Here is a 19,838-nt window from a genome sequence, read left to right as displayed (position 1 = left end):
GAGGGAGAGGAGGAGGAGGGAGAGGAGGGAGAAGAGGAGGGAGAGGAGGAGGAGAGGAGGGAGAGGAGGAGAGAGAGGAGGGAGAAAAGGGAGAGGAGGAGAGAGAGGAGGGAGAAGAGGGAGAGGAGGAAGGCAGAGGAGGAAGGCAGAGGAGGAGGAGGGAGAGGAGGAAGGCAGAGTAGGAGGAGAGTAGGGAGAAGAGGGAGAGGAGGAGGAGGGAGAGGAGGAAGGGAGAGAAGGAGGAAGAGGGAGAGGAAGAGGGAGAGGAGGAGGGAGAAGAGGAGGAAGAGGGAGAGGGAGAGAAGGGAGAGGGAGAGAAGGGAGAGGGAGAGGAGGAAAAGGAAGAGGAGGGAGAGGAGGAGGAGGGAGAGGAGGAGGAGGGAGAGGAGGAGGAGGGAGAGGAGGAGGAGGGAGAGGAGGAGGAGGGAGAGGAGGAGGAGGGAGAGGAGGAGGAGGGAGAGGAGGAGGGAGAGGAGGAGGAGGAGGGAGAGGAGGAGGAAAATGGGAAGGAGGAGGAAAAGGGTAAGGAGGAGGAAGAGGAGAACGAGCAGGGAGAGGAGGAGAGGGAGAGAGAAGACAAAGTGGTGGTGAAGGAAGAGGAGGAGGAGATAGAGAGAGGACAAAGTGGTGGTGAAGGAAGATGAGGAATTATGAACGGTAGGAAGTGAAGAGTGGCTGGCTGGCTGGCTGGCTGGCTCCGAGGAAAAAGAGACGGGAGTGAGAGTCCTTTGCAACATATTTTAACGAGACTTTTTAAAATTCATCATCTACACGTTGTTGTTTTTTTCCATGGACGACGGGAAATAGTAAACAACGTTCTCTAATCCAATGAACATAGAAACGTTCTTTGGATTCCCCCCTCAACTACGAGGTGTCTGGAAGGGGTTTCGACTCTCGAGCGCCGACTTGCGTTTCAACTGGGGTTCCTTGCAGCTTAAGTTGATCTCAAGAAGGCGCTTGACTTGGTGCATCATGGAGTGCTCCGGGATCTTCTGCAGATCCGTAGGATTCCCGTAAAGTGTACTGACTTGATGAACCTGGCTTATAGTCTGGGACACAGAGTGCTGCTGCAGAGTATGGAGGAGGCGTGTCTAGATTCTTCCCTGTTCATTCAGGAGTGAGGTAAGAGTCTGTCCTCGCCCCAACACCTGCATGATCCGGGTATCGGGCAGCGTTGTCAATCATCAATATCTTTGCACAGCATCTATTGGCGGCACCACCAAGGTCTCTGACCTCGTCTTTGCTGATGATGCTGTCATCTATGCGGAGTTGTTGGTGGTCCTGGTTGCAACCCTCGAGTCACGGCACAGGGAGACGAGATCGCTCAGACTTGAGGTCTCCTGGACCAAGACCAGGGTCCAGGAGTTTGGAGACGGACCGAATGAGAGTTCAGTATGCCCATGCATGTGGAGAGGACACTGAGGTCTTGGAAAGCTTTACAGACACCTTGGCAATGTAGTGTATAACAGTGGTGGGTCATGTCAGAAATTACTTCGAAAGACTGGCATTGCTTATGGTGTTATGGACTCGCTCATCGAGAGTATATGGTATTGTCGATATCTATAAAGATGGAATCAAATTCAAATATTCACGACACTTGTGTTTCCTGTCTTGCTGTACGGCTGTGAGACATGGACACTGAATGCTGAATTGAAACGGAGTCTCGATGTCTGTGGTACTAAGTGCCTTCGAAGAATCATGAGGTATCGCTGGAATGACTTCGTATCGAACCAGAGACTGTGCCGTGCCAGTTACCTTCAGGATAATTTATAAATGTCAATTCCGGCTGTATGGGCATGCGTCACGTTCCCCTTATATTGATCCTACTCACAGGGTTGTCCTCACCAGAGACAACCCTCGATGGAGGAGACCAAAGGGACGCCCACAGAATTCATGGCCTGGGCAAGTGGATCGAACCTATCGAGAATTGTTTGGATTGGGAAGGAAGGGCGGCTGCATGGGAGCTTGCTCGGAGAGACCGTGGGGACTGACGTCGGCGTGTGTGAGCGAAGCAATGCTGTTGTAGTCGTAAATGTTCGACTACAACATATGGTGGCAGCGGTGGGATTCGAAGATAATGCGCTCCCTGGCGTATGCCCCCTCATTGATGATGATGATATTGTTAGGGTTTCTCCTTGGGGTCATATGACGAGGATTTTGGCATCTGTAGTCAAATAAGGCATTTCTTCATTATCGCCTCACTGTTGGAAGAATTCAAGGCCAAGGATCCCAGGTAGCCTAAGTCAGGTTCCACTTCGTCTTGGAGTGGGTCAAGTCGGTGGTTCGCGGGGCTGTGTAGTTTCGGGAAAGGAACATTTCTGGTAAGATTTGGGTTGTAGTTACTGACTGATGCTTAGGTCTGTCGATAACGCCGGCGGCAGCTATTATTACTCTCTGTGGAGAGGGCGAATAATTTATCTGGTGTCACTACTGTAGAGTGTTTATGAGTTGGGAGGAGAGGGGACTCAACTTGCCTCACAAGGAACTGTTGAGGGGGGGGGGGAGGAATACAACCGGTGCTCACTGCTATTATTGTTATTATCATCATCACTATTGCTATCATTATAATTATTATTTATACCGCATTATGGCTGACACTGCTGGGGAAGGCTAGCCAATCTGGTAAGGTTCAGACAAGCTATGTTTAGGGCACCTATTCTAGTCCCTTCCACATGCGTGGTGAGCAGTGCGGATTCTGAATAGGGCTGCTCATTTGTGTAGGTTTACACTGCCTGTCGTATGGGTGGTGATTCTGGGCTTCCAGCGATCACCACATGTCCCCATCTTCAGGAACTTTGAGTTGTTAGTTACTTCGAATCCAGTTTGATATATTACCTCCACTTTTTTACATCAGACAGAATGAAGAGGGCTTGAAACAGGATTCACAACACACAAGGAAATCTTAACCCTAGATATATGTGTGTGTGTGTGTGTGTGTGTGTGTGTGTGTGTGTGTGTGTGCGTGCAGAGAGAGAGAGAGAGAGAGAGAGAGAGAGAGAGAGAGAGAGAGAGAGAGAGAGAGAGAGAGAGAGAGAGAGAGAAAGAGAGAGAGAGAGAGAGAGAAAGAGAGTGAATTAAAGGAGCGAGTCGGGATGCATGGATGACTGTGGTACAAAATGGGTTTAGAAATGCATGACAGTTGAGAAATCGCCTTCTCGCTGGTTCTTCCAACCCTAATTAATCAGAGTAGGGCGCAGAAGCCGACATGCTGAGGGCAGTCTCGGATGGCTAACTGAAGCGGAGGGGGGTCACTTACCTGTCAAAGTAGTTCTCCGAGTGGGCGCACTTGAGCAGCCGCTGGAGGGGCGTGATGGTGCCCATGCCATCACCGTGCCCCACGTCATCCTGGCCGATGCACCCGTCGTCCTCGTCCTCGTCACTGTGGATGCCTCCGACCCCGACCCCCTCGTGGACCAGGCCCGAGGGGTCCTCCTCCTCCTCCTCCTCCTCCTCCCCCTCGGTGGAGTGCAAGTCGAAGGTGCTCTCGGAAGCGTCCGCCTCGCCGCAGCCCGAGTTGCTCATGCTGAGGGCGAGGGAGGCCTCCTCCGAGGGGCCGTCGTCCGATTCATCTGCGACAAGAAAGGAAGGAAGGAAACGCCCATTAGGAGACGACGACGACGACGCAACATCTCAAGAAAGCTTGGGGGGGGGGGTGTCAGTCAAACAATCTCGTGGAGAGTTCATCAGCAGGGGGGTGATGAGGTCAACAAAGAAGACAGTTCGATTTTTTTATGCTCTGATTTCATACTCTTTGATAATGTCCTAGTAAGGACGAAACGTTAAGGAACTAAAACTTCCAATGTTTTCGGTGTTGCATCAGTTGCTTCAACACTTTTCTAGCAAATGTTTTTATTCCCCCCCGAGTGGAAAGATCTTTTGGGCATTAACCGGACCATTCATCTACTCAATGCCGCTCGTCAACGTTGGGTTATCACATGGGTGAACAAATAGTGTGGCCTTGGCGGCAAGAATTAAGTTATCCTCGACAAGGAAGAGCCCATCTTGACCAACTATTATCACAGGATATTCTTCCTTTCATTTAGGGTAGCGCCGCGCCGCGCCGGCCTCTTTTATTCATCTCCAGGCCTCGACCGACCAGCGACCCAAAAAACAAGACAAGTCTCTAGTCCAGCAATACACATTCATACACCTCTTTCACAGCGACGCAATACCTGACGGTTCCTGTCGAGGACAGGCTCTTTAAGGTCGCCGGAAGCCGGACACTTTCATCCTGTGCAGAGGGCCACGACCGACCGAGAACCCTTACGGCCAGAGTCCCCTACAAGGCCATTCCCAGTGCGAAAGGGCCCCCCATGCACCAAAGGAAATGAGGCGGTCTGGCCACCAACCCTACATGCATGCGGCGGCGGTTGGCGCGCTCAGCAACTAAACCTACTCTGGAACTACAGCACTACACCATACCATGTAACATTTCAGTGTGGAAAAAAAAAATATCAGCTACGTATTGATAAGTGTCATTTTACTGAGAAAAAGAAATAGAAAGGAGAGGGAGGGAGAAAATGACACACGGGGGATGAAAAAGGGGAAGGAAACGGGAGAGAGTGGAAAGGAGTGATTGGAGTGTTCGGTCAGTGATTTAACAGTGCTTCTAGCACTGTGGACAATCTTGCACCACTACGAATTATTGGCATAGTTGGTTACGATGATTATAGTTTGGTTATGACTCTTTTAAAGGGAGTTGTGGAAGGACGACTGAGGTATTAAGTGTTTTGTCGTCCAAGACTTAGTGGAGCGCTATTTTTGTTTGCGGGGGTACACGGCTGAGTGGGTGTTCTTTGAGGAGTATACGTGTAGTGTAAATCGGACCTTCTTACATGTGGCGCTGTGGAAGGTCGTCTCTTATCACGAGGCGGTCATGTGTATGGCGGAAATGTCCTATTCTTAGACGGGCCAGTGCAGTTTCAGAAAAGTTGCGCTAATGTGAAGCCATCTATGGATGTGCGTGGAATTTCTTTAAGATGGTTCGTTGGCTGCCATTCCCAGCATTATTGCCACAGACTTCGTAATGTGGGTGAGAGCCTGTTACTACTGGCATTGGGCAGGAGTGGACGGCGCCTTATCGACTCGTTCATTAGCAGATGCCAACATGAATTGGTCACCCAAGAGAAGAACACAAATTTTAAGCGGGTGGAGAGATTTGGGTGATCCACCAATGGATTCTGTAGACCACGAGGTGGCGGAACTTCTGGGTGGAAAACTGCTTGTGGAGCGCTGTGTCAATCTAATATCCTTGTACTATAGGATGCAGGGGCAGTGGCGGATGATAATATTTTGGGCGGGCGGGGAAGGGGGGGGGGCAGGATGGCGAAAGGGTCAACGGTGAAGACTGAAGCGATGAGAGAGTGTGACAGTGAGAGTGGGGGAGGGAGGGGGAGAGAGGGGGGAGAGACAGAGAGAAGGGGAAGAGGGAGGGAGAAGGAGGAGAGAGAGAGAAGGTGCAGAGGGAGGGAGATGAGGGAACGAAAGAGATGGGGAGAGGGAGACAGAGGAGAGAGAGAAGGGGGAGGTTGATGGAGATAGAGGTGAGGGGAGAGAGAGGGAGGGAGGGAGGGAGGGAGGGAGAGATGGGAAAGAGAGAGGGGAGGGAGGGAAAGAAAGAGGGGGAGAGAGAGGGGAGGGGAGGGGAGGGAGGGGAAGGGAGAGAGAGAGAGAGAGAGAAAAAAAAATCACCAGGCGGAAGCTTGGTCGTGGCACAATAAAATGGGCCTATGGTTCTCCCATGGAACTTGTTTCTCCTCGAGGCCTAAGATCGCGAAAGGGACCCCTTTTCCACCCTTTCCGTTAGCCCTTTCAAAGGTTCCTTGCCAAGCTACGCCTCCTCTTCTTTTTCCATTTCATGGCTGTGGCGTCCCTTCCGCCAGGGAGCGAGAGAGAGGAGAACAGTACGACAGGGAAAACGTCCACAAGAAAGTTGGAATGGGTGTCCATATGCGGGCAACCTTAAAATAGTTCCATCCTCAGTTATGTAAGAAATAAAGAAATAAAATAAAATGAATAAATAAATAAGCGCGGGAAGGCTGACAGAGCAGAGAATTTCCTGCAGTACCCAAAGAAACCCCAGTCTATTCGACGGGGCGGGAGGGCGGAGGTGAAGTGTCGGGGGGAGGGGAGGAGGGGGGGCACCGGATGTTTGGTAAAGGCGTACCTCTGACACCCGACGCCGCCGCACACCTCCTCCTCCTCCACACCTTGCTGCTGCTGCTGCTGCTGCAGACAACCCACCCACAACAAACCGCGTACGAATTTTTCCCCTCAAAGATATTCATGATGGTGTCCCTTAATACTCCTAATCCAACATCACCCTTCTGGGCACAACCCGAGCGCATTCGATCACTCCCTGACCCGAGACAGGTACGTACTGAGCACATGTTCATCAAATGCCCTCCCCCCCCCTCCCCATAACAAGGGATGACTGAATCAATGCATACACTCATCCAAAAACTCGTGGTCTCCCATCTCCTCGCCACATGGCTCGGGTCGGAAGAGGAGGCAGTGCCCGCCCGCCCGCCCGCCCGCCCGCCCGAGCGGTGTGACGGAAACCGGAAGGAGGAGCCTCCCATCCCCCCTCCCCCCGACTGAAGGCGGGTCAAAGGAGGAAGTTCCACGGTATTCTCATGGACGGCACCAATACCCATGCGAATAAAAATCCCAATAATGATCATTAACAAATGCCCCACGTCCCGTCCTGTAAATCAAATAACATTCTTGACACGCGAGTTCTGTTCGACCTCCCAAAGGTCAACTGGCAGCATCTCTTTCTCCGAAAGCAAAGCACAACACCAAAGTGAGGAGGAGGAGGAGAAGGAGGAATGCCACAGACCTCCACATTCTGTGTTGGTGCCCCTTACCTCTCACAAACAATTATGTTTGTTATCTTCAACTTTCCCAACATTCAGATTCTTGGCTCCAAGGTCCTCTGTCCACACTGAACAGGAGCAAGAGAGGGGGAGGGAGGGAAGAGAGGGAGAGAGAGGGGGAGAGAGAGGGAGAGAGAGGGAGAGGGGGAGAGAGAGAGAGAGAGAGAGAGAGAGAGAGAGAGAGAGAGAGAGAGAGAGAGAGAGAGAGAGAGAGAGAGAGAGAGAGAGAGAGAGAGAGGAGAGAGAGAGAGAGAGAGAGAGAGAGAGAGAGAGAGAGAGAGAGAGAGAGAGAGAGAGAGAGAGAGAGAGAGAGAGAGAGAGAGAGAGAGGGGGGGGGGGGAGCCTGCCCAATCAATGAACAGAGATGCAAAAGGGAAATACACTGCAAGGTCAAATTAAATTTCTATCCATTTCGTCTTGTACCATTTAACACTTGCCTTCATGTTCTTTCTGCTCTTGCGTGGAGCAGTGGGTATCGTTCCCGCCTCAGAACGCGGAGGATCCGGATTCGATCCCCGGTGGTCAGTGCAAAGCACCTTCGTGGCTTTCCAACCCCTCTCCGTGACGGTGGACATCAAAAGTGCGGTAGGTCAGTGTCGCACACACCGTATTTCTATATCGCGCTCTGGCAGATATCGCGCACCTTGATGGCCTCATTTATACAAAAAAAAAAAAAGTTTAAAATGATTACGAATCATGGTACGTCTTCAGAAAGTTCCCCGTCTCTCGACTCATGAAGAGAGAGGTGATGGTATGGAAGACAAGGAGAAGAGATGATTAAGGAAGTGAAGGAGTGAAGTGGGTAGGGAGGTGGGGGGGGGGGCAAGGTTACTCGTTCTCCTGCGTGTGCATTTTATCGTGATCTGCTTTGTCCCTGCCGCCGCCGACACCGCCGCCGCAACGTCTGTGGTCCGTTATCCCTGGCAGTGCCTTCCTTCCTTCCTCCCTTCCTTCCTGTAGACGTCCGTGCGACTCCGGCGCCTCGAGGCCAAACGGGAGCGAGCGCCAGCTCACACGATTCGAAATTGCGAGTCTGTTGAAGCGCCCCGCTGAAGGAATTGTCAATTTCAACCTCAACTTTGAGGACAGAGGAGACTGAATTATAGGTGACAGGAGAGAGGAAAAGGGGGGGAGGAGAGGACGCAACGAAATAATGGCGAGGTTGAGGAGTGGGACGAAACCTGGGGAAATGGTCAAAAATAGCTGGGCGATCTATATATACACAGTACACAGCGCACTGGCGGGGAAATCAAACTGACTGACCACCGTGTCAGAGACAGAAGATTCTGATCAAATCTGATATTGTCGATAAAGACGGGGTGATGGGATAAGACACTCCCCCCCCCCCGTAAGATATTCTATATGCAAAGGCAGAATCGCGGTCCCATGCAGGAAAAGACGGAGAGGGAAGTGGGAAAAGGAGAGGGAAGGAGAGGGAAAGGAGAGGGGAAAGAAGTGGTGGAGGGGAAAGGTGAGTAGATGGGCATTGGAGGTGGGGTCAGAACACATTAGAGTGAAATCTTAGTCAAAACTAGAGTATAATTTTAGAACGTGACAAGAATTCATCCTAAAGATGTCTGGTGAGAATTTCCAACCTGTTAGACAATCTCGTTGGAGTTATTGGATGCTGCTTGCCGCCAGGCAATTCCTTTGAAGGGGGAACCCCCAAGAGGCCAAAGGGGCCGCTTCCTGTCTTGCAAGTGCCCACCTCGTGCCCCCTGGAACAAGAGAAGCCCAATCCTTTCCAGGCGAGGCGAGCGAATCGTTCAGCTTTGTGTGACACCAGACGATCTTATTGGGTATTCTAATGAGCAAGACCTCATCCTCAAAGAGCTAAATACCATCTCAAGCTTCAAGCCATTCCGAGAGCTCTGTTTTCCCCAATACATATTTCACCGAAGTTGACAGACGTGCGTTTGGTGGCATCATAGGAAGCGTGCTGTTCTTGCGTGCGTTTAGTTGTGTGTGGGTTCGAATCCCGCACTTCTCTCCGATTTCCAGTTGCAGTGACGATAACCTGCCCCAACAGTCCCCAAAGCGCATCATAGGCCAAAGCTGTCGACTGCGGCCGCAGGTATTCTCACCGCCTCCTCCTGGCGTATCAGGCTCCTCACCTTCTCTTTAACTACACCGTGTCCATAAATGTCTTCGTGTTAACCAACGTCTTTAATTAATTCTTAAACTTCCTGATGTTTGAATCCCTCGGCAAAATAGTGTGTATATATATATATATATATATATATATATATATATATATATATATATATATATATATATATATATATATATATATATATCGCGGCGTCTGGAACAGTTTCAGTTATCATCTAAAATATCTAATTCATTATCTAGAGGGAGGTGCACTCCCTCTTGACGGGGAGCAAACAAAAAGTGTCTGGAGAAGTCCTCCGCATCCTCAAAAGAATCGGAACAAAGCGGCGCCGTAAAGTTGAAGAAAAGGGCGCCTAATAATAAGAGTCGACTCTTTCACCCCAAAGGCTGACTTACAAGTTTTATTCTCGCTGCATCTGCCACCAAGGGCGACTTTATTCTGGCGAATGAAACCCGCGGCAGCCAGCAAGACGCCAAAGCGGCTGCCAAACGATCTTGTCCGGTCGAGACGGGTCCGTCCGATGGGGATTCGGTCAAAGGCGGCCATCGGATCGCGGCTTCGTTCTGGCTGACTGGCGCCTGTCCCTTGTCCCCCAGCTGCATCATCACAACAGAAGCGCCTGGCAATACTGTGGAACTTGTTTTAAGCCATGGGGGCCAAGGCAGTGAGCGGGTGCCGGGCGGGAGGAGAATGGAACACAGCCGAACTGGAGCGACTGGAGGTCAAGAAAGTGATCAAGGGTGCAGGCGGATCTGTCAGCCATTAGGACTCCATCTAACCTAACCAGGCGCAAACTCTGATCAGCATTACAGCTAAAGGAAACGGATGCGAGGAGCTCACGCCAGATGTTTAGTTGTCATCCAGGTAGGTAGGTAGGTAGGTAGGTAGGGGCTTCCAGGTGGCAAACAGTAAAATGTCTCAGCTGTTACATTTGAACCCAAGTTCACGTGGTGGGTGTGGCATCAGATTAAAACTAACACGTTCCAGAGTCACATCTCTCTCTCTCTCTCTCTCTCTCTCTCTCCCCGTGATAGGCGCATATGACACCGACAGTTATAGAATAATTAATGGTTTTTTTTCTCTTAATAATCTCTGCTAAGGTAAATCAAACCTATCATACGCTGAAGAAGCTGGATCACCAAACTACGGGGGTGCGGTCACAGACGAGACGGGGGTGGATGGGGAGAGGGGGGGGGCTGGACTTAGTGGGAAAGGCACATGGGGGCGGAAGACAGAAGAGGACAGAGGTGGAGAGGGGAAGAGGGATGGAAGGGGGTAGTTAGACGCCGGGACGGGGTGGTTGGCACTTTCTCCCATCCTGCCTGATGGCGCCAAGTTAGTCCTCCTCCTCCTCGTTTCTGCGGCAGCGATGGGGATGAAAAAGATGAATATCAAAAAGCTGCTGCTGGCGTGGTGGAGGAGGACTAACGAGGAAATAGGTGGGCAGCAGCATGCGATACGCGTGGATATGCCTCCTCATGATAACCGGGAGAGGATATGCAGCACATGGAAGAGGAGGAGGAGGAGGGGAAAAAAATGGCCAACGCGCCAGCGGGAGGGGGGGGGGCGAGGACGGGTGGCGACACAGGCGGGGCAGAGTCGAGGGGGAGAAGGGGGCGGGGGAGGAGGAAGAGGGGCGGGGCGAGGATGTCTGCCTGAGGGAGGGAGGGAGGGAGGAACTGGTTGTATGTAACAGAGTGGAGGAGGATAACAAAGGTGGCGATGGTGGAATGGAAAGGAGACGATGCAACGGAAGAGATTGAGATGGATGCAATGTGCGGGGAGGGAAGCAGAGGGAGAACAAAAAGATGAATGGATGGCAGAAATAATGTAAAGGAAAGGGGGAAAGGGTGAAAGGGGGGAGGGAAAGACGGGTCGGGGAGGCCGGAGAACAAAAGAAAAATGACCAACCCCCCCCCGGGAAACGGACGGACGGACGGAGAGGGCAGCAAGGGAGCGGAGCAGGTGAGGAAAAAAGGGGGGAAAGGGGGCAGAAAGATACAAACAGGGAGAGACAGACAGGGAGAAGGGAGGGTGAAAGAAGGGGTGGGGAAGGGAGGGAGGGAGAAGGGGTGGGGAAGGGAGGGAGGGAGGGAGAAGGGGTGGGAAAGGGAGGGAGAGAGGGGGAGGAGGAGAAGGGAGAGGAGGGAGAAGGTGGGAAGGAGAGGAGGGAGAGGGACAGAGGGAGAGAGGGGGAGGAGAAGAGAGAAGAGGGAGAGGAGGGATAAGGTGGGAAGGGGAGGAGGAGAAGGGAGAGGAGGGAGAGGGAGGGAGGGAGAGAGAAAGGGAGAGAGGAGGGGAAAGGGGAAGGGGAAGGGATGGAGTGAGGGAGGGATGGAGTGAGGGAGGGATGGAGTGAGGGAGGGACAGAGAGAGAGAGAGAGAGAGAGAGAGAGAGAGAGAGAGAGAGAGAGAGAGAGAGAGAGAGAGAGAGAGAATGGGGGAAGGGAAAGGAGTGGGAGAGGCCGGTAAAAAATAAATAAAGAGAAAGAGGGAAAAGGAAGGGAAAGGAGAAGTTAGGCTAAGTGTGGAAGAGAAAGAGTGCGAAGTGAGGAGGGAGGAGGAGGAGGAGGAGAAAACGGTACACGTGAAAGGGGACGAAGGCGGAAATGTATGGGGCGCGGATGGAAGAGATGGGAAGGAAGCTAAAGAGAAACTGAGACTGAACAGGAGAGAGAGAGAGAGAGAGAGAGAGAGAGAGAGAGAGAGAGAGAGGAGAAAGAGAGGAGAAAGAGAGGAGAAAGAGAGAAGAGAGAGAGAGAGAGAGAGAGAGAGAGAGAGAGAGGGGGGGAGAAAGAGAGGAGAAAGAGAGGAGAAAGAGAGAGAGAGAGAGAGAGAGAGAGAGAGAGAGAGAGAGAATGGGGGAAGGGAAAGGAGTGGGAGAGGCCGGTAAAAAATAAATAAAGAGAAAGAGGGAAAAGGAAGGGAAAGGAGAAGTTAGGCTAAGTGTGGAAGAGAAAGAGTGCGAAGTGAGGAGGGAGGAGGAGGAGGAGGAGAAAACGGTACACGTGAAAGGGGACGAAGGCGGAAATGTATGGGGCGCGGATGGAAGAGATGGGAAGGAAGCTAAAGAGAAACTGAGACTGAACAGGAGAGAGAGAGAGAGAGCGAGAGAGAGCGAGAGAGAGAGAGAGAGAGAGAGAGAGAGAGAGAGAGAGAGAGAGAGAGAGAGAGAGAGGAGAAAGAGAGAAGAGAGAGAGAGAGAGAGAGAGGGGGGGGGAGAAAGAGAGGAGAAAGAGAGGAGAAAGAGAAAGAGAGAGAGAGAGAGAGAGAGAGAGAGAGAGAGAGAGAGAGAGAGAGAGAGAGAGAGAGAGAGAGAGAGAGAGAGAGAGAGAGAGAGGCGTGGGACAATTGAAGGAAAGGGGTGCAGTTAGTGCGGGACTAAAATTATGGTGGGGGGGAGGGAAGGAGGGAGGGAGGGAGGGAGGGCGATATGGTGAAGAGCATCGAGGACAAAAAAAAAGGGGGGGGTAGGAGATAAACAAGTTGGGAAGGGAAGCTTGGAAGGTCCTTTGGGGGTGCGGGCTAGGACGGCCAAAGTGTAGTAGGGCAGAAGGCAACGGGAGGGAGGGGGAGGGGGGGGAAGGGAATGGAGAAGTGGGTAAGCGGAGAGGTTCAGTACGGGGAAAGAGATCAGAGAGGGAAATGGGTAACGGGAGGTAGGGAGGGGAGGGGAGGTAGGGGTGAAGAGGACCAGCAAGGGATGAGGGAAAGGGGTGACGGGGTGAGGGGGAAGAAGGAACGGGATGGGATGGGATGAAGGGAAGGCAGGGGAACAGGATAGAGGAGAAGAGATGGGACGGAAGAGAAGGGGTTGGGCAAGGGCAAGGGCAAGGGGAGGAGACAGGAGATGGGGAATGGCCCAGATAGGAAAAGTGAGATGATGGGAACTGGGATGGGGATTGGGGATGAGGAGGGGAGGGCTAAAGGAAGCAGACGCAACAGGAAGGTTTGGGGGGGGGAGGGGAGGGGAGGGCGCCACCGGAAGTCTGGCGGGAGGTGTGGCACGAGAGCAGAAGCAGCAGCACGTGAGTGAGCCAGTCAAGACAGCAGCACCGCCCTCCTTGCCAGGCCAGGGCAGGCCAGGGCAGGCCAGGGCAGGCCAGGGCAGGCCAGGGCAGGGCAGGGCAGCATTAGGGCAATGCAGCGCAGGGCTGCCGCTGTGTGTGTCTGTCTGGGTGCACAGGGAGTCTGGGTGCTTGCCGAGGGGACCAGAGGAGTTCACACACGCACACACACACACACACCAGCTGTGCGGACGGGCGAGCGGACGGGCAGCCTTTTGGAAGCCGACCCTTCACAAGGCAAGACAGACAGCCGGGGGCTTCCGCCCAGCAGACCACAGACGCCAATCCGAGAGGCCATCCGTTGACGTTACTCCAAATAGCAGCAGTTTGCATCTCGGAGGAGGCGGTGGTGTGAAATAATAAATAATTAATTACAGCGGTACGCCAATGGAGAAAGCTGGAAGGAACCACAGAAGAAATAACAACGGAATGGCATATTATCAACCACCAAACGAACAGAAAATGTAACCACAGATGTCAGACGGGATGGTAAAAGAAAAGCAATGGAACAATAAATGAAAGTGTAGAGTGCACTTTTTTTTTTTTATGCCTTAATTTCATTTGACAAGCCTCTCGTGGGACACCTTGTCAAACGCTTTGCTAAAGTCAAAGTACATAATACCGTCACTATAACAGTTACCTGTCGCCTTGTAGACATTTCTGTAGAAGAGGTTAAAAGATGAGTTATATGTGATTTATCCTTTGGTGAACAATGTTGCCAGTCACGTATCAGATGACTTATGCCTCTCAGTATGATCCCGGATACTATTTGATGACATTCATGGTTTAAGCATTTGACGTATAACTTAGGTCAAGCTCATTGGTCTGTCGCTGTCCACAGAAGATTTCACACACTTTTGGAATGAACGTTTGTGTGTCCCCCAGAAATGGAAACGAATCCTGTTCATTCTTATTGGTCGGGAAAAGATGAGAAGGCGGCTGCAATATTTCGAAACGAGATTCATGATATGTACAAGCTACGTGGGGAAGTTAAACGTTACTCCCAAGAATATAGAGAGAATTGGGCGAAAGGGGAGGAGGTGGTGGAGGAAGTGGAGGAAAAGAGGAAGAGGCACACGAGGAGGAGGAAGAGGAGAAGAGAAGGTGAAGGAAAGGGATGGTGAGGATGAAGAGGATGGGTGAGCAAGAGAAGGACAGGGGAAGATAAGGAGAAAGAGAAACAGGAGTAGGCAGAAAAGCGAAAAAGGAAGTGGAGGAGGAGGGAGAAGAGAAACACGAGGAGAAAGAGGAGGAATATATGGACGAAAGTATGAGAGAGGGGGAGAGAGGAGTGAGAGAGGAGGGGAAGAGATAGAAAGGAGAGAAGGGATAGAGAGAAGCGAGAGGATGATAGAGAGCAGAACCCTTACATGCCGAAGTGCCCCCCGGGGGGGTGCAAAGTTCTCAGCGACGCCCCCCCCACCCCTTCCCCATCCCTTGCAGCCTATGACCTTAATATGTCCAACGTGACTATAGGTTACCGGTATACATGATAAAGAAAAAAGTGTGTACTGTATAAAATAAGTGAACATTAAAAAGTAAAAAATATTTTAATATGTTCTTGATTCTAACGCAAAAGCCGTCGATTAGGGTAAAATGGGCTTCTTTGACCTGTGGGCGGCAAGTCCAGGTTAGAATCGCCAACCCCTAAATATGCCGGGGGGGGGGGGAGTGAGGGCAGCTGATGAACAATCAAAGTGGACGGAAAAATGAGGATGCAGGGAGCAGTACGAACGATACAGAAAAGAGTGAGTCGGGTGGATAACGGAGGCTGAGGATTAAAGGGTCTAGGACTGGGGCATGAGTAATCATAGCCAGTAAATGAAGGCACTATAAAATGAAAGACACTGTGAGAGACTGAGACTGAGACTGAGACTGAGACTGAGAGAGGAGAGAGAGAGAGGAGAGAGAGAGAGGAGAGAGAGAGAGAGAGAGAGAGAGAGAGAGAGAGAGAGAGAGAGAGAGAGAGAGAGAGAGAGAGAGAGAGAGAGAGAGAGAGAGAGAGAGAGAGAGAGAGAGAGAGCACAAGAACGACTGGAGGGCACAACAAGGGGGCACCATGGAACGATGACTACAGACTGGAATGTTGGATTCCTTCAGTGGTGGTGGGAGGGATGGATGGATGAGGACTGCTGGAGCACCCTGCACTTAGATCAGTGTTGGGTGCGTTTGGAAGAAAATAAAACGACAAATGTCGTTGGAAGTGCGTCACTCTAGTGTGTTCTGATCCCACCCTATGGCGATATTCTCCACAAGTACAGAAGCGCTGCGAATTGACCATCCACATGCAGCTTGGAGTTGTGCGCGTGCGCGTGACTAGGGAGGGGAGGGGGGGGAGGCAGTGCGAGCTGCAAGTCATAAACGATGTGCCAGAAATGCCGGACCCGATAGCATTTCCATTCCGTTACCGGGGGGGGGGGGGGCACAATCACGCCCAAGAAACGGGAGCCATGGCTGAGCGCGGAGAGGATGGTGGACGTCTAAAAGTTGATCAGCATTATTCTTTGAGTGGAGATGAACTTCCAATCATAACAAGCATGACCCCGTCAGTAGGGATGCCACTATCATCCCAAAGTACTCATAGTCCATGCCCGATACGGGTCGGACCCGACGAGGTCGATGTGAAGGGGTGTCTGGGTCGCGCGGCAGGTTTCACAACACCTGAAGAATACCTAAGACGACGCGAGGCCATGCACACTTCCCGTAGTTATCTTGTTTCGCTCTCTTTCTTGAGACGAAGACTTGGTGACGAACTCTTTATTTAGACTTCCTTGCGCTCCGTTCGGTTCGGCGCGGCGCCCCGTCAACCAGGAGGGCGGTCGGGCAGGTGGGCTCTGGACGGAAGGCAGAGTCGCCGGTGACCGGAAGTGGGCGCAGCAGCAGCAGCAGCCAGAGAGAAAAACCATGAATGATCACCACAAGCCCACGCCCGTGGCGACATCCACCACCACGTGCTCAAAATTGCTTTCACATAGAGACAAACACCGTCGACTTTCGTTGGTCGGAACGATGACATATCGAGCCGACTCATTGGTCTCGCTTCAAATACTGGAAATAAGCTCCATTATTGAGCTATTTTTGTTACTTATCCCAAGTATATCATTATATTCTTACCTGTGACTCGGTCTTTACGTTTGTCGATTAATTCATTTGTATTGGTTATTGGCTTGAATTACTTGTAAAGTTATCTTATACTGAAATAAATGTATAAAAGTAGTTTCTTTCTTCGTCACAACAGTCAACTTGAATGGTAGACTGCAACCGATGTCAAACAAGCAAAAAATTGCCGACTTCTTCCATCCGTCGTCACGAAATTTCAGTCTTTCGATTCGTTTCCCGCAAGTCAATATTCTTGCGAAGTCTAAAGCTTCCCGGTAAGCTGCGCACTTCGTTAGAATGCAGCTGGTGACTCACGAGAACGAAAGTCGACGAACAAACGTGTCAACGGATGTATCGACGGTTGCTCGAGTGGAAGCAGCGACTTGTGAAGGGACGCCTTGCAAGAAAGAACAGGCTTAGGCACCTTAATTTACACTCTCTGGAAAGATGCAGTGTGGGGTGATCTAAGGGAGGTGTTCAAAAGCTGAAAGGCTTTAACAAGGGTGGTGCAGACGAGGTCATCACAGGGCAGAACTCGCAGATATGGATTTAAATTGGACACATTTAGCTTTAAGAAGGAAATAAGCAAGAACTGGTTTACCAACAGATTGGGCAACGCGTGGAATAGACTTAGTAACCATGTAGTGAGCGCTGACACTATCTTGTTTTGAGAGAAAGTTGGACAACATTATGGATGGGGTTAACGTCTATCGATTCCATGTTCCATGCCTATTAATGGCCGTGGAACTGCCTAGTGTACGCCCTATGGTATTTTGCAGTTTCCCTCATTCTTATGCTAATTATTACTCACAAAAGGACGTCTTCGTGATTATAGGGATCCACTTTGTGGTGTCTCTGCCGCCCATACTTTCCATCCCTATGGCTTGTTTTGGGCGAGCTTCTATCGTCGCGTCGCGATCAAACTCCTGGCTTGTGTCTACCCTACTCGTCCTTCTTTGCCAACTTACCCCGATGTATTATAATCTTGTCGTTCGTGGGCAAGAAATGCCCCCCTCCCCCACCTGCCACCACCCAGATACGGGTGGGTGGGTGACGGGCGTGCTTACATCAATACGCGGAAGCCCAACCGCGTTTTTCCTGGAATCCCTCCTCGTTCTTCCCGCCAAATCTGTGAGTAGCGTCCCCATCGTGCTGCAGTCGATACTCCAGTCACCCTTCTCTCACCCCAGATTCAATATTTTTCCTCGGCTACCCCTCACCACCCTGACACATTTTATTTAACCTGGAATAACATAGTCTATCATCTAATTACCATTCCATTTGTTTTGATCTGTGCCCACCTCCGACAACAATTGCGGAGCCTTACCCCAAGACCGATAGAACCTATCATGCCAACACCGGGCGATGGCGACGGTGTTCCTGCTATTGAGCTTCATTTGATCGCCCGAACAAGGGAAGCTCCCATCGGATACAAATGAGTACGTGAGTGGGGCTCGAGTCTGTCAGATCACTAACCAACACTTGACCATCGAGGACAAACGTGAACGGATCTCTCCACGGAAGGCCTCACGCCCGGTTGGATGAATGAATGTGAGAGAAATAATACGTGTGGCGAGTTCCACCGAGTTTGGACAGTCACACAGGAGTGTCAGGAGACAGCGACGATGACGAAGACGACGCGTGTACCAATGCCAACTGAGTCACTACGGGCGAGACCCTACCACCAGGCGACCATGGCCATCAGAAACAACAGCTCAGGGGTGTGTGGAGAGTTATGGCAGTAGCGATGCTGGAGGGCGTGGGCTGGCGGGTATGATGCGACAACTACCCAATGTACATGCGTGAGCGAACGCGCACACAATGCTGATGTAACGGATACAGCCTTGCCATGATAACAGTACCGTAATCGAGATTAAGAACGCATCAAAACACTGTACACCCTCTCCCTTCAACAAGATGACGAGTTCAACAAATGATCTCATACAAACTATATAAAGGAAAATATCGATATCTGAAGGATCCTGTCTCTTTTTCTCACATCATACCTAATTCTGAATTCCCATGTGTTTTTTACTTTGGCTATCACAAATTCTAATCGTTCCCAATAGTTGGTACGTCTGTATGAAAAACTGTATCTTGCCATCTATTAAACACTTATTTCATGACCTCGTGCCTCTCTGGTCTCTTCTTTAAGCTTTGTGTGTGTGTGTGTGATTCACCACCATGGTCTTCATTTTGGACCTATAAATAATGCTGTAACCATACACACAGTGTGTGCATGTGTGTGTGTGTGTGTGTGTGTGTTTACCTAATTGATGCAAGAAAGAAGCAACGCTCCTCGTGTGTTATCTCTTACTCTATATTTTTTTAATCTTACCCAGCCACAAATCCATGTGCAATTCCAGTTTAACTTATATCCTTGATTTTCAATTATCACATTTAGGTTTAAACTCTTGTATTGTTTGAGTTTGGGCTATATCATCGAAGCTATTCCACGTATTCATGTTTATATAGAAAACTCTATTTCTTCACATCCTTTAGACATATGGACTTTCTTAATTTGTTCCTCCCAGGACCTCTTAAAGCCCTCCTCCCATTTTTTGTCAAAAGATCTCTTCTGCCAGTGCAATATATCCCTTTAGTGATCTGAATTCTGTAGTAACATCACCTACTTCTCTTCGATCTTTCAAAGTTGGCGGAAATAGTTCTTTTAGTCTTTCCTCTTATGGTTTATTTGCCAGGCTGGGGGCCACATTCGTTGCTGCCCCTTGTATTCTCCCAATCTTAATACAGTGTGCGGGGACCATACTACCAAAGCATATTCCAATATTAGACGTATCAGGGTTTCGACGAACTCTTCTCATTATTTCCTCATCCATATAGTGAAACGCCACTCTTCTTCTGCAGTAGTCCCTACGTCTCTACCATCCTGCTGATATGTCTGTCCGACATATTAGCTAGTGTGTGCGTGCGTGTATGTGTGTGTGTGTGTGTGTGTGTGTGTGTGTGTGTGTGTGTGTGTGTGTGTGTGTGTGTGTGTGTGTGTGTGTGTGTGTGTGTGTGTGTGTGTGTGTGTGTGTGTGTGTGTGTGTGTGTGTGTGTGTCTTGCGTGTGTGCGAGCGCGCGCGCGTCATGCGAGCCTTCACCTTTGGCAGGTCTTCAGCTCAGCAACCTTTCATGGGACGGCAGCGCGTGACCACGTGGCGAAAGGCAGTGCGAAAGCTTTGCCCCAGGACGCTCCTGTCGTGACACGCGGGAGCCGGCAGGGCAACCACGTTTGGCCACGCCAACAACGCCTGCTGCTGCTGCTGCTGCCGCTGCTGCTGCTGTCATCCCTGGTAGCACCACTTCCAGGCCGTGACGCTACGCACTACGTCATCCCGGTGCACAAAATTGATTTCCGGTTTGCAAGCCGCCGTGATTGTCCACGCCTTCCAACACTGCCCGAAGAGGAGGAGGGACCCCCAATTCCAATGGTTAAACCACGACCCGAGCCAACAGTAACGTCGAAACTAAAGTTTCCAACCATACTGCTGGGATTCCCCCGTGCTGCCGTATTTGGGTCGGTCGGCCCATGCAAGTAAAGGGAACATAAATGGCGGCGCCCGAACGCCACATGCGTTTGCCGGCGGTCATGCCCTAGGGTTCCCTGGCTCCTCCAGCTGTGTCCATGTTTCACCTATACTCCCAACAATTCGTTACGAGATGCAATGGAACCGT

General features: G+C 51.0%; 1 protein-coding gene across 4 annotated transcripts in view; it reads right to left on the bottom strand.

Annotated features, from left to right (window-relative positions):
• Positions 1–19,838, bottom strand: part of LOC143034002 (serine/threonine-protein phosphatase 4 regulatory subunit 1-like) — a 476,593-nt gene that overhangs the window by 416,242 nt on the left and 40,513 nt on the right. For all 4 annotated transcript variants that reach the window (XM_076199815.1, XM_076199813.1, XM_076199814.1 and 1 more), the window contains one exon: positions 3,257–3,569. In XM_076199815.1, coding sequence (XP_076055930.1) covers positions 3,257–3,569 — 313 coding nt within the window. The remainder of the gene's footprint in view (positions 1–3,256; positions 3,570–19,838) is intronic.

Source organism: Oratosquilla oratoria, chromosome 16 (genome assembly GCF_046742065.1).
Source record: "Oratosquilla oratoria isolate Oo_2021 chromosome 16, ASM4674206v1, whole genome shotgun sequence".
NCBI classification, from domain to species: Eukaryota; Metazoa; Arthropoda; class Malacostraca; order Stomatopoda; family Squillidae; genus Oratosquilla; species Oratosquilla oratoria.
Note: the sequence above shows the minus strand (reverse complement) of the source record. Positions and strands in the feature narration are given on the sequence as shown.